Raw genomic sequence first — 14,194 nt, forward strand, 5'->3', positions numbered from 1 at the left:
ATTTTGACCTAGATGGCCTCTTTGACCCCTCTTTCAAACCAGCAGTCCCCTCTGCCCAAAATGTGGACTTTGCTGTCTTGAAAAGAGTGGCCTTTGTCTTTTAAATGGAGATGGACTGCTGAATCTTGTCTTGAGGAGTTTGTTCTCCTGTGTTGTGCCATGCGTTTATGAAGTGGTTGTTTTGTTTCCCCAATGTACAGATCTGCACATGGCTCATGCATTGTACTGCCTATATCACATTGCTCAGTTTCTATGTTGTGCCATGAGCTGAAGAAGCTTCTTGGATGAGAAGCGAAACATCTTCAAAGAAAAACCAGGAAGTCCAGTTGCCTCTTGAAAAAGCACCTTTGGGTTAACACACTTATGCAAAAATATAGACAAGTACCTTAGAAAAAGTAGTAAAAACAGGAAGGTAACATCGATTAAGAAAAACGTACTGGGCTGTTGTTAGGGAATTCATTATATATTACTTAAAGCCATGATGGCGAACCTATGGCATGCGTGCCACAGGTGGCACACAGAGCCCTCTCTGCAGGCATGTGAGCCGTCGCCTCAGCTCAGCTCCACCGTACATGCGTGCGCGCCTCCCACTGGCCAGCTGGTTTTCAGGTCTCTGCTGCACACGTGGGGGGTAGGGCACATGCAGGAGATGCACGTGCATGTGTGTGGGGCGCATGCAGGAGTTGCACATGTATGGGGGGTGCATGCGGGAGATGCACATGTATGTGTGGGGGGGTGCATGCGGGAGATGCACATGCATGTGTGGGGGGTGGGGGTCGCACATGCATGTGGGAGGGCAGGGCGCATGCGGGAGGATTGCACGCTCGTGGGGCGGATGGAGCGTGGGGGAGTTGTGCGTGCATGTGCGAGGGGGCGGAGGCACATGGGAGGTGCGCGTGCATGCGCAGGGAGCACATAGGGAGCACATGTGCATGAGTGTGGGGCAGCATGGGGGTCACACACGCATGTGTGGGGGTTGTGGCGGGTGTCATGCGCCGTGCACACGCTTTTGGCACGCCACGACAAAAGGGCACCACTGACTTTAAAGAGATTTATGGCAATAGTGATACATACAGGATTGCATTGTCTGGGGAATTCTGGGAGTTGAAGTCCACGAGTCTTAAAGTTGCCCAGGTAGAACAAGGCAGGAGACCTTGTCATGCCTATAAACCCATTGATCTTCTCCTGCAGATCTTACCAACCAGAAACGTTCCTAATGATAGAGGCAGTTGGTATATGCAGAAGCTCATGTGGGTTGGACAACTTTTGAATTAAAGGATTAATTGACGGTAGGATTATACACGTAGTCCAGTGGTGGGTTCCTCCCAGTTTGGCCCGGTTCTCCCGAGCCGGTAGCGGTGACGATATGACACCGTCCTTCCCACCATTGGCCCTTTTATTCCATAATATTTCTTTTTAAAAGTCGTCCGTCCACTGCAATACACTTGATTTTATGATAATTGGAACTAGAGGAAATTGGAATTTATTCAATGTAATCATTTAAATTTAATAAAAAGAATAATTTCATAAAAACAAAGAGGGATAGATTTCTTGCTTGGTGCATTGAAATATCATTTTCTCCTCCCCTTCTCCCTTGTTTTGAAAGTTTTTGGATTGCAAAGAGATAACACGGTCAGAAAGGATTCGGGCTTTACAGAACTATCCTGAGCTGGAAAGAAAAATCCACGAGCAGGAGCAAACCTATCTCCTGAAAAGAGAAGAAGAAAAAAAAGAGGCAGAAAGACGGATGCAAGAAAAGCAGAAGGAAAGGAAGGAGAAGAAGAAAAGACAGCATTTGGGGTTTGATCAACAATTATGCACAGATATTAAAACACCCACGTAAGTGCCTCTATAGTTCATTTGGGGCAGAGAAAATTGAATATATAGGAATGGGATTTTATTTATTCAATTTTCAGTTAGTTTTCAGTCAATTTTCAGCGGCCATTCATCTCACCAAGTGACTTTGAGCGGTGAACAAAATTAAAAATAAATAGAAAAATTAAAATACTTAGCAATGGAAAGTAAACCACCTATCACAAACACTAAATTATCCATGAAATAGATCTCTGCACATGCTCAGGGTGCCAAATATGGGCACAGAATCTGATATTGAAGGACTTAGAAAAAGTCAACGGTTGGAACCATTTTAACAGATTTAACAGATTAATAGAGTTGGAAGGGACCTTGTAGGTCATCTAGTCCAACCCCCTGCCCAAGCAAGAGACCTACACCATTTCTGACAGATGGCAGTCCAGTCTCTTCTTGAAAGCTTCCAGTGATGAACCTCTCACAACTTCTGAAGGCAACTTCTGTTCCATGGGTTGATTGTTCTCACTGTCAGAAAATTTCTCTTTTATTTCCAGGTTGAATCTCTCCTTGATCAGTTTCCATCCATTCTTCCTTGTCTGGCCTTCAAGTGCTTTGGAAAATAGGTTGACCCCATCCTCTCTTTGATTGTATCCCTCTGTTAATGCAATTTAGGATTGCATTGGCTTTTTTGGCTGCTGCCACACACTTGATCTTCAGAGGGAAAACAATGGATGCTGTGGTAGAATAGACACATCTCCTAGGCATCTCCCAATCAGCATTCCTTAGTTGATGGGACTCAAAGTTGATGGGAATTCAGACCAAAAGAGATTGATGCATAAATGCTAGTGTATCTGCTATTCTCCTTTAAATCCCAGGAATTCAGCTAGAAATTAGATCTCAATGTGATGGAATGTAAGAGAAAGATTGCCTGGCTGATGCACATCCAGAACTTCTAGACTGTGCCTTTAAGATTAGGTTTATTTATTTTATTTTATTATTTTATTTTAATTTTGAACATTATAATAAACTCTTTCTTGTAGATAGCCTGGAGATTCATTGGACAAAAAGATGGGCTAATCCCAACAAACTTAATTATATGGAACTTTGTTACATTTTTATTGCTACCTATCATTATTTATTTCTTTGCACTTGGGAGATAATTTGGAATTTTGGAAGTAGGATACAAGCCCTGTGTCAGAATAGCTGATATGGAGTGATGTGAGCCATCAGAAAAAAGTATATACCACAGGTTGAATGGAAGACAATGCTGTCGTTTGCTATCACTATAGCTCAACTTCGTCTCCCTTCTCCATAGTTTCTGGACAAGGAGGCACACTTCCAAACGAAACATTGAGATGCTTTGTTTTATATTATAAGAACATTCCTTGTAGAGTCCAGAGTCATTCTTACAAATAGAACTTAGAATAACTTTATTAATACTTTGAATGTACATGAATTGGCATACATTTGTTGTGGCCCGCTAGCAGCCAGCAGAGCTGGCAACAGATTCAGACAGTGAGGAGGTTGGGGAGGAACATGGGCTAGTCCTCGAGTCTGGGGAAGGCTTGGACGAGGGCTCTGAGTTGGAGGCAGAGAGGGGACCAAGGCCATCTGGTAGTTCTTTGCTGCCTCCGGAGTCTGACATCAGTGAGGCAGAAGAACAGCGGGAGCCTGTTCCCAGTGTGTGCATGCACAGAGCTGCCAGGAGACAGGAACAATTAAGGAAACAGGGTCGACTTGGGAGTAAGGCTTGGAGATGATTGGCCCCTCCCATAAGACGTTAAAGAGGAGCGAATGGGACATGAGCTTTTGCAGGAAGCAATTAGTTCATCTGGTCGGGAAAAGCTTTGAGAAAATTCTGTTTGACTCTGTGCTAAGTTTGGGCTTGCCCTGCATGTGGCAATTAGTTCTCTGGCAGCATTCCAAGGGAAATAAGGTGGGTGTTTATAAACACTCCCCTGAAAGACGGTTTGAGAAGCCTTTCGGACTGGGAATGACAATAATTCACAACCATATGAATTAAAGAGGTTTGCCGGGACTAAGATTGTACTGTATATTTTCTAAGGAAGCCTAGGTCAGAACAACATTAAAATGAAATGTCGTTGCATACAGCTCTCAAAGAGTCACAAAAGATTCATAAAAGTGGTGCTGTGGGAATCAATGCTTTGCTTTGCAACAGACTTAATTCCTCATTCGTTCACATGGAACTGGTAGGGCTGTTCTCCAACCGGTCTAGATACTAGTGGCTGGAGAGCAGGATTTGAAGTGGATAAATCAATCAAATGCCCCAAGATTTTCTTTTGCACATTATATTCCAGCTACTACTCCGTAGAAGGAGCAAAGAACCACCGAAATTGTGAAGAAGGAGATGCAGAATTTCGTAAATTAATACTTCAGGATGACGATGAAGACAGAGAGTTTTGGGATGAACCGGTGCCTCATACTCCAGAGGCCAGGTTAGAGATTCACCAGTATCTCGAGGAGAAAAGGAAAGAAAGAGAAAATAGGTATGCATAATTTTTATATATGAGATGGATAGATAGATAGAGCGAGAGCGAGAGATGGCAATAGCACTTATACAGCTTCACAGTGTTTTATAGCACTCTCTAAGCAGTTTTACACAGTCAGCATATGGCCCCAACATTCTGGGTCCTCATTTTACCGACCTTGGAAGGAGGGAAGGCTGAGTCACCTTGAGCCGGTCAGGATCGAACTGCTGAACTCTGGGCAGCTGGCAGTCAGCAGAACTAGCTTGCAGTATAGCGTTCTAGCCACTGCACCATTATGGCTCAAAGATAGATAGATGATAGATAGATAGATAGATAGATAGATAGATAGATAGATAGATAGATAGATAGATAGATGATAGAGAGATAGAGATAGACAGTGATACACAGACATAGATAGACAGATAGACAGACAGACATGATAGATTGTATCCAATGTCTTATTTTAATATTTATTTCATGAGAGGCAGGGCCATTGTGAACTGCTGCAAAGTCACATCACCTGAAGCCTTATCTTTAAAATCTTTTCTGAAATGGCTGCCATTTTCCCCTAAGATGTTAAGGGCTGCATCTGCAGCTTGTGCTAAGTTGTTCAGTTATGGTTTAGTGAATACACTGCAGTTGACTTGATTCACATAAACTACTAAGCCTTATTTTAGCTTCAATTCTGTTATGGACCAGACTTCAATCACATCAGTATTAAACTGATTTTGATTAAAGATCAAAATGGATCCCACATCGCAGAAATTTGTGGAAATCATTTTTTTCCCAGTTGTCCAGTAACATTAGAATCAACCAGGAAGCCTCTGTCACAATAGCATCCTTAAAGCAAGTTTTGTTGATATGTTATTATGTGTATCATAATAACCCGAATATTGTAAAAACAAGATCCCAAACAGGCTGACTATTTTAGAAATGAATTAAAACTACACCTTTAAAGTAGCAAACAGTAGAGAGGTGTGGCAAGAGATGAGAAAACATCTCTTTTCAGATAGGAATTTGGTACCCAAGGATCAAACAAGCTGAAGGAGCCATCATCATTGTCTTGATTATACTTGATTTGCTTCCTTCAAATAAGGCATCGCATCAGCATTCTCTCAAGACATTAAAGCAAATGGGATGTTTTTTGTGCGTCTTATCAAGAGTTAAATGAAGGCTTTGTCATCTTTTTGCTGCTGTCTTTTTGCTAAGTTGCAGAAGGGATAAGAACACAAAATATATATTTTTTAAAAACACTTTAATTTTTTGCTTTTTTTAAAAAAAACAGAGAACAAGGAAACAAAGAGAAACCTCTGCGGACTTTGATCACGCCAGAAGGAAGAGTTTTGAATGTAAACGAAGCCAAGTATGTAAAAAAAGATATAATTCATGAACCATTTTGAGCATTCAAATTGTTAACATAAAGGCTGGGCAACCCATTTCCTTTCATAGGCTAAATGAGGAACAAAATGTAACAGTTTTTCTAGTTCCCTCCCCAAATTTAGATACTGGACCTTAGTTTCAGAGTCTGCCCCGTGAGGTCAAAAATAATCAAGATATCTGATCAAAGCCTTAACACTTCTGTATATGTGTGACAAGTGTGCACACAGGTTCAAGAGGGAGGACTTTGAGGACCTACCTGTGATGTCCTTGACCACTCCCGTGACTATTTCTCAGCCCTACGTGCTACTGAACTCCACACATATGCTTCTCTGTTCCCTAAAAAGTAAAATTAGATACCGTATTTTTCAGACTATAAGATGCACCGGAGTATAAGATGCACCTACCTTTTTTGGTGAGGAAAAGAAGAAAAAGAAATCCCCCTCTGTCTCTGAGTAATTTTGCCTCATTGCAGCAAACAGCAAACAGCCTGCTTTACTTTCATTTTCATTTTCAGCATAGCTTGATTAGCACAAGAGGAAAAAAAACCCTGCTCCAACAATTTATCTCTTTGCAGCAAGCAGCAGAGCCCTGCGCAAAACAGCTGAGAGCAAATCAGCTGAGAGTCGGGAAGCCAATCCAATCAACTTGTGTTAATTAGGCTGTGCTGAAGCTGAAAGGAGTTGTTTTTTTCTTGCTGTTTGCTTGCAAGGAGGTAAATTGCTGGGAGGCAGAGGCCAAAGGATGGGGGCCAATGGGTGGGCGGGGCTACATTTGGTGTATAAGACGCACCTAAATTTTCACCCCCTTTTAGGGGGGAAAAAGGTGCATTTTATACTCCAAAAAATACGATATATGTTGTTCCCCTCCATTCTATTCTCTATGTAGCCCAAATTAATTATTAAAAATAAAAAGCCTGCAAAGTAATCTGGATTCAAAGGGCAAAAAGTGATCCACATCACGTGTAGTTGTATTTATTTTCTTGCTTATTACATTTATTTACCAACTGACTTGAGTGACTCTGTACAATAGTATAAAACCATAGATATCTCCCTTTTTACAGCCCTATAATCCCTTACTTCGGGATAGAGTTGGGGGGGATGGAGCTGAGCGTTTACTGGCCGGATGCCCTTCCTGATGCCTATGCGGAGTTCACAGCAGATATTTTTCTCTTTATACCCTAGGAGAGAAATATCTGCCACTACCTAGGATTGAACTAGACCATCACACCGCTCTATAAAACCATAGATATAAAAAAATATTAAAAGCATTAAAATTAAAAACGGTTATATAAAAGGTTAAATCTGAGAGCGTGGACATTATGGGGATGGACTTTTGCCTCTCACTCAATCAACCACCTCCACCACAGTGCAACCCCATCGAGGACCCCAGGCCAATCTGTGGAGCCAGGTTTTAAGGCTCTTCTGGAAGGCCAGGAGTGTGGGAGCCAACCTCATATCCAGAAGGATAATATTCCAGAGTGCAGGGACCATAGCATAGAAGGCTCTTCTCCTTGATCCCGTTAGCTGAAATCGGGTGGGATTCAAAAATTTTACCAACCAGTTCTTTGCCCGGTTGCTGGGTGGGCGCGTCCATGGTGGGCATGGCCTACTCGGCGTCCTGCACCACTGGGGGGGGCATTTTCACCCTCCCCCAAGCTCCAGAGGCTTTCCTTGAGTCTCCAGGAGGGTGAAAATGGACCCGTTTCCAGACTTCCGGAACTTCTGGGAGGCCCGTTTTTTACCCTCCCAGAGCCTCCACGCAAGTTCTGCACTTAACTGGCATCCAAAATTGGCCACGTGGAGACTCCTGGGAGGGGTGGGGGGGCGGGGCCAGCCAGTCCTTGAAACTACCGGTTCGGCAAACCAGATGTAAAATTAGCATCTGATTCACCCGAACCGGTCCGAACCGGCTGAATCCCACCCCTGGCTGAAATTCTTTGACCGACGGCGTCCAGAGAAGGCCTCTTCTGCCGGTGTGAGTGCGGTGGGCCTATCCCACTGCAGCAAGACAGCACCTGATAGATGGACACATAGGGTCAGTCGGGAGGGCCTTAAAGCAGATGTTGCTTTTTCCTGTAGAGACTCTCAGTCATCCAGATCATGGTTGTCCCAAAGGTGCTTTTTTCAGGAGGCGACTGGACTGTCTTGTTTTTTCTTTTGAAAACATTTCGCTTCTCATCCAAGAAGCTTCTTCAGCTCCGAAAGGACAGTGGGGGAATGAAAGGATCCATATTCCTTGCAGACAGCTGGACAACCATGACCTGGATGACTTGAGAGCCTCTACAGACTTTTAGCTGTACAGTTTGGGATGAGTGCCCTTTGAGTGATGTGGGAATAGGAATGGATTTCCAGAGAGGAATATTGTAGACTGCAGGGGCCAGGAGCGCTGCTCGGGTGACCCTGGGGACATGGATGGGCTTCCAGGTACTTCGGCGACCCTCTAGGACAGGGTTGTCAAACTCGATTACATTGAGGGACGCATCAGGGTTGGGTTTGACCTCGGGTGGGGTGGGGTGGATGGCGTGGCCAGGATGGGCATGGCCAGCTCAGCATCACTTGTGTTGCGGCCAAAAACAGAGCTCGGGGGGGGGGGGCACATACAGCCGCCCTGAACTCCATTTTCGCTGGCAGAGGCACCACGGGCCAGTCCTTTGCTGTTTCCAGGGTGGCCCCACAGGCCAGATCTAAGCATCCTGCAGGCTGGATGTGGCCTGTGGGCCTTGACACCCCTGCTCTAGGAGGATGCAAATGACCAGCTGTCTGCAAAGAATATGGATCCTTCTGTTCTCCCACTGTCCTGTCGGAGCTGAAGAGGCTTCTTGGATGAGAGGTGAAAGGTCTTCAAAGAAAAGTCCAGTTGCTTCTTGAAAAAAGGACCTTCGGGACTTTTTCCTGTAGTTATGTGACAGCCAAGGAAAACTATTGCAAAGGAAGGAAAAAGACACGGTAAGGTGTTTCCGGCAAGTGTCATGTGTACATCCGTGTGCCCTTGGAATCAACACGTCACCTTTTGAATCCGAGTTGCTGCCTGGCATGAAAATCTAACACTTAACTTTACTGCCACTTCAGTCTCGCAAAGGAAAGGATGACAACTTCTCGACGTGGAAACGAAGAAGAGCGACAGGAAAGAGACATTGCTGTCTTATCTGCAGGATATCTTGGGGAACTGAGCATTTTATCAACCATTCCTCATTTTGCTGGAGAAAAAAAAACAATATACTGACAGTTGCACAAAATAGAGCTGTAATGTAATGGCTCAGAACTTGATGTTGACAGATGCGAATTACAGTTGTGAAAACTGAAAACACAGCCGAGGGAAGCTCTGCAGAGCTCCAATAATTGGAGTTGCCAGTAGGGTTATCTTTTGTTAATACAGGGAGGAGCACCTTTTGAGAGGTCCAAGGCCTCAGTTCAGCCTCCTGTACCCTCCAGAGGCTCAAAGAGATACTGGTGAAAATGTCACTGGCAGTGTGAGACTGAATGGAATGAATGTGAGACTGAAACTGCGAATGGATTTGTACCGAGGACAGATTATGGGGTGAAGCACCAAGCTCTCATTTCATTTCGCTGTTTCCAAGGCTTCCAAGGAGCTGCAAAGACTATCCTGAATTTGAAACAGTGGCTTCTCCCAACTTACAAATAAACAGATACAGTAAATCAATTTTAAAACATCGTAGCAACAAGAGGAAACCCACCAAACAAATAAGTGAAAAATAAGGGAAAATTGGTGTGAGAGAAAAATGCATTATTTGTTATACCAAAGTATTTTTCTGAGTAATTTATATTTTATACAGTATATATATATATATATGTCTCAGATATCTTTGAAATTTACCTAGGTACTGTTGTTTTTTATTCATATTGATGTTTGCCCACCTGAGGGTCATAGTTTAACCACATAAGAAATTAAATGAGTACAGTACATTCTGAAAATTCAAATGGATAACAATAGCTGTCAGACGGGATCAAGTTTTATAAATAGCAACTTTAAATTTCATCCCTTAGTAGTTGGTGATGCAGGACAATAGGGCTCTTATCTAGAACTAGAACAGCTCAGATTTAGTGCAGGGTTGAATAATTAAAAGAAATCTCCCAAAACATTATGTATTATTTGCATAACGAGAGAGACAGAGACAGAGAATGATAATATGCATGGATAGCAATATATAGATTAGTTCACTTAATTAAGGTTTTTTTTTTTGCCAGTAGATGTCTCTCTTTCAGCACAAATGTGTAGCTTTGAATTATATGGAATGTATGTCACACATCACATCATGTTTCAACTTAAAAACAGCCCTGGATTTTATAACATTAGTAGGTTTTTAGATTTTGCAAATCAATTTGGGGAAGGATGTGTAACTTGCTAACTGCTAGATCAGTGCTGGCAACCCTTTTTGGCACCGAGTGCCAAAATGGGAGTGTGCACGCATGCACACGTGTGCCGGAAACCAGAAGAGCAGCCACCCGGCACGCATGCATGCACCGCGCGGCTGCTCTTCTGGTTTCTGGCATGTGCATGTGCACCCGCCACCTCGTCTTCTGGTTTCTGCCACTTATGCGCGTATGAAGACCAGCTGGCCGGTGCGCATGTGCATGCAAGAAACCAGAAGAACAGTTGCCCAGTAGGCATGCACGTGTGAAAACCAGCTGGCCGGCGCACCAGAACCTGGAAGAGCAATGGGCGATGGCTTGCATGCCCAGAGAGATATGGCTCTACGTGCCACTCCTGGCACGCATGCCATAGGTTCGTCATCACGGTGCTAGATCGTCCCATCTTGAATACAAAACCACAACTAATTGAAGTTTTGACCCTGCTCTTCATCCAGTCTGGTCTGTCATGCCCAGATCTTGCTTCTCTTATTTCTAGGCTTCCTTTCTCCATGGAAGATGACGAAGAAAACAACCGGTTCATCTTGGATCTTGGTGTTTACAGGTCAGAAGGATTCATTTTATTGTCTCTTTTTCTGAGACTGTTAAAGGGAGGCTGTGGATTTTGATTTGGCTTTTTGTTCACAGCTGGAGAGAAGAAGAAAAAATATTCTGTGTTAAATAAAAGGTTATATTGGATGCAGGTTGCACACAGTGTTTTGAACTATGTAGCTTTATGTCACTTTGCTTTTGATGGGACCTCAGGGAACAGACGTCTATGGAGATTCTCATCCAGGTCATGGTTGTCCCAACGGTTATTTTTTCAAGAGGTCACTGCACTTTCTGGTTTTTCTTTGACGATGTTTCGCTTCTCATCCAAGTAGCTTCTTCAGCTGTGACTGGATAGTGGGGAAGAGCTGAAGAAGCGTCTTGGATGAGAAGCAAAACATCTTCAAAGAAAAAACCAGAAAGTCCAGTTGCCTCTTGAAAAAACACTTTTGGGACGTGGGGAACAGAGAACTGCTAAGCTAAATGATCTTCTCCCTTTCTCTTTTAGACATTTGGACATCTCCTTCCTTGATGTTGACGTGCAGCCCACTTATGTCCGGGTAATGGTCAAAGGAAAGGTTCGTATTAATTGTCATTATTCCTTTGAATCTTTCTTTTTTCAAAACCTATTTCATTTGGATTTGTTTTCACTTTATGATGTTGGCTTCCCCTGTTTGGTTGTAAGAAAGAGGCAGAGAGACGATGCAATCCTAGGCTGCATTAACAGAGGGATACAATCAAGATCACGTGAAGTATGAGTACCGCTTTATAAAGCCTTAATAAGACCATACCTGGAATACCGCATTCAGTTTTGGTCGCCATGATATTAAAAAAAGATATTGAGATACTAGAAAGAGTGCAGAGAAGAGCAACAAAGATGATTAGGGAACTCGAGGCTAAAACACACGATTTGGGGAGCCATGTCATCTGCTGGTGTTGGTCCACTGGGCTTCATTAAGTCCAGGGTCAACGCCGTCTACCAGGAGATTTTGGAGCACTTCATGCTTCCTTCCACAGACAAGCTTTATGGGGATGCTGACTTCATTTTCCAGCAGGACTTGGCACCTGCCCACACTGCCAAAAGTACCAAAACCTGGTTCAATGACCATGGGATTACTGTGCTTGATTGGCCAGCAAACTCGCCTGACCTGAACCCCATAGACAATCTATGGGGCATTGCCAAGAGAAAGATGAGAGACATGAGACCGAACAATGCAGAAGAGCTGAAGGCCGCTATTGAAGCATCCTGGTGTTCCATAACACCTCAGCAGTGCCACAGGCTGATAGCATCCATGCCACGCCGCATTGAGGCAGTAATTGATGCAAAAGGGGCCCAAACCAAGTACTGAGTACATATGCATGCTTATACTTTTCAGAGGTCCGATATTGTTCTATGTACAATCCTTGTTTTATTGATTTCATGTAATATTCTAATTTTCTGAGATTGTGAATTTGGGGTTTTCATGAGATGTAAACCATAATCATCAAAATTATGACAAATCAAGGCTTGAACTATCTCGCTTTGCATGTAATGAGTCTAGCTCATATATTAGTTTCACCTTTTAAGTTGCATTACTGAAATAAATGGACTTTTGCACGATATTCTAATTTTTCGAGTTTCACCTGTAACATTGTAACATTTAGAATAGAATCATTACACTATTCAGTAACCATACAAAAGAAATACTAGTCAGTGTGGTTGTGAATCTATTTTATTTTACTTATGTAGCTCTTTCTCTTCCCCACAAGCACACATATATTTTAATTAGGATGTAAATTAAAATTCTTTAAGGTGAAAAACACCTGATTAAAATAGCATGAACATATATCACTAGAGAGTAGTAATTCCATAAATACTTTTGGATTAAAATCACGTTATTCGTATTATTAATTATTTATCTAGGCCACAAACTTTTTTTTTCTTCATCTGTTGATCGATTGATACATGCCATCAACTTAATATGGAATGTTAGCAACCATTTATGTAGGTTGTCTCTAGAATACTCTGCCTCAGTCTGGTCCTTCAGATCTTCCAAGAATGGCTATTGTTTCCCCAGGAGTATTATATGGCTGTGAGAAGTGGCCATAAGGAAGGCTGAGCGCCGAAGAATTGATCCTTTCAAATTGCAGTGTTGGAGAAAACTCAAGAGTCTTCTCCAACTCCATCATTTGAAAGCATCAATTCTGCAATTCTCCTGGTACTGCGAGGAGATCCAATCAATTAATCCTAAAGGAAATTGACCCTGACTGTTCTTTGGAAGGACAGAAGCTGAAGCTCAAACCCTTTGGCCACTGAATGAGAAGAGAGGACTTACTGGAAAAGACCCTGATGTTGGGAAAGACAGAAGGCAAAAGGAGAAGGGGACGGAAGAGGAGGAGATGGTTAGATAGTGTCATGATTGCAATGGACATGAATTTGGAGAAACTCCGAGAGACAGCAGAGGACAAGAGGGGCTTGGCGTGCTGTGGTCCATGGAGTTGTGAAGAGTTGCACAAAGAGGTGGAATCCTACTGGTTTAACAACCGGTTCACTGAGCACGTGCTTCACGCTCTCGCTTTGTTCGCATGCGCGCCAGATGCGCGCTGCACGCGTGTGCACACTTTGCAGAAAATTGAATTTCCGCATTGCTGAGAGCAAGGAAAACAGCTGAGGTGCGGCAATCCACTCTGCCGCCCTGATCAGCTGGACTTCCAAAGCAGAAATATAGGTGAGTTTAATGCAGGGGCAGGCGGGCGGGCCCACTTCACAGAATGAGAGAACCAGTTCGCTCATGGCTGAACGTCGGAGCTAATGGTTCTCCCAAACCGGTCCAAACCAGTAGAAACCCACCACTGGTTGGATTCCGGGTGCGATTCAAGGTGTTGGTTACCACCTTTAAAGTGCTCCATGGCACAGGACCTGGGTACCTACGAGACCGACTTCTGCCACAAACAGCCTCCCACCGGCCAGTTCGCTCCCACAGAGAGGGTCTCCTCAGGGTGCCATCAGCCAAGTTATGTCGGCTGGCGACACCCAGGGGGAGGGCCTCCTCTGTGGGAGCCCCAACCCTGTGGAATGAACTACCCCCAGAAATGCGCTGTTGTTCCGCTAGGCCGGGCTATCAACGTAATATTTTAAATTGGGGTATTTTAAATTTTGGGGGGTTTTAAATTGAGCCGAATTTATTTAATAATTTTTAATTTTTAATTGATGTTTGTCTTGTGTTTTTAAATAGGCTGTACACCGCCCTGAGTCCTTCGGGAGAAGGGTGGTATAGAAATAAAATTATATTATTATTATTATTATTATTATTATTATTATTATTATTATTATTATTATTATTATTACTCCCTGACTGAACAACAATAACAACTGATTGCTGCTGTAACTGGGTCCATCCATCTGGCCCGGGATCTGTTGCATCGTCATGACCCCACCAAATGAACCTTAGCAAGCTAGAAGTTTTTGAATGACTTCTGCATCAAATAGCATAGTTCACCATCATAGTTTGTGGAGCTGACCTCAGGGGACAGGAAGAAGAGCTGAAAGCCTGGTCTGATAAATGAAATCTGAGTCCAAAGGAGGTGGGGGAATGGAGAAAGCATCTCAGAAGGGATTTT

At 43.3% G+C, this 14,194-nt stretch overlaps 1 protein-coding gene across 1 annotated transcript in view; it reads left to right on the top strand.

Moving 5' to 3' along the window:
* DNAAF11 (dynein axonemal assembly factor 11) overlaps window positions 1–14,194 on the top strand; it is a 44,676-nt gene that overhangs the window by 6,850 nt on the left and 23,632 nt on the right. The window contains exons 5-9 of the mRNA XM_070942012.1: window positions 1,607–1,839; window positions 4,128–4,316; window positions 5,584–5,661; window positions 10,545–10,610; window positions 11,103–11,172. Coding sequence (XP_070798113.1) covers window positions 1,607–1,839; window positions 4,128–4,316; window positions 5,584–5,661; window positions 10,545–10,610; window positions 11,103–11,172 — 636 coding nt within the window. The remainder of the gene's footprint in view (window positions 1–1,606; window positions 1,840–4,127; window positions 4,317–5,583; window positions 5,662–10,544; window positions 10,611–11,102; window positions 11,173–14,194) is intronic.

This window comes from Pituophis catenifer, unplaced genomic scaffold (genome assembly GCF_029215685.1).
Source record: "Pituophis catenifer annectens isolate HBS135680 unplaced genomic scaffold, rPitCat1.0.hap2 SCAF_3, whole genome shotgun sequence".
NCBI lineage: Eukaryota > Metazoa > Chordata > Lepidosauria > Squamata > Colubridae > Pituophis > Pituophis catenifer.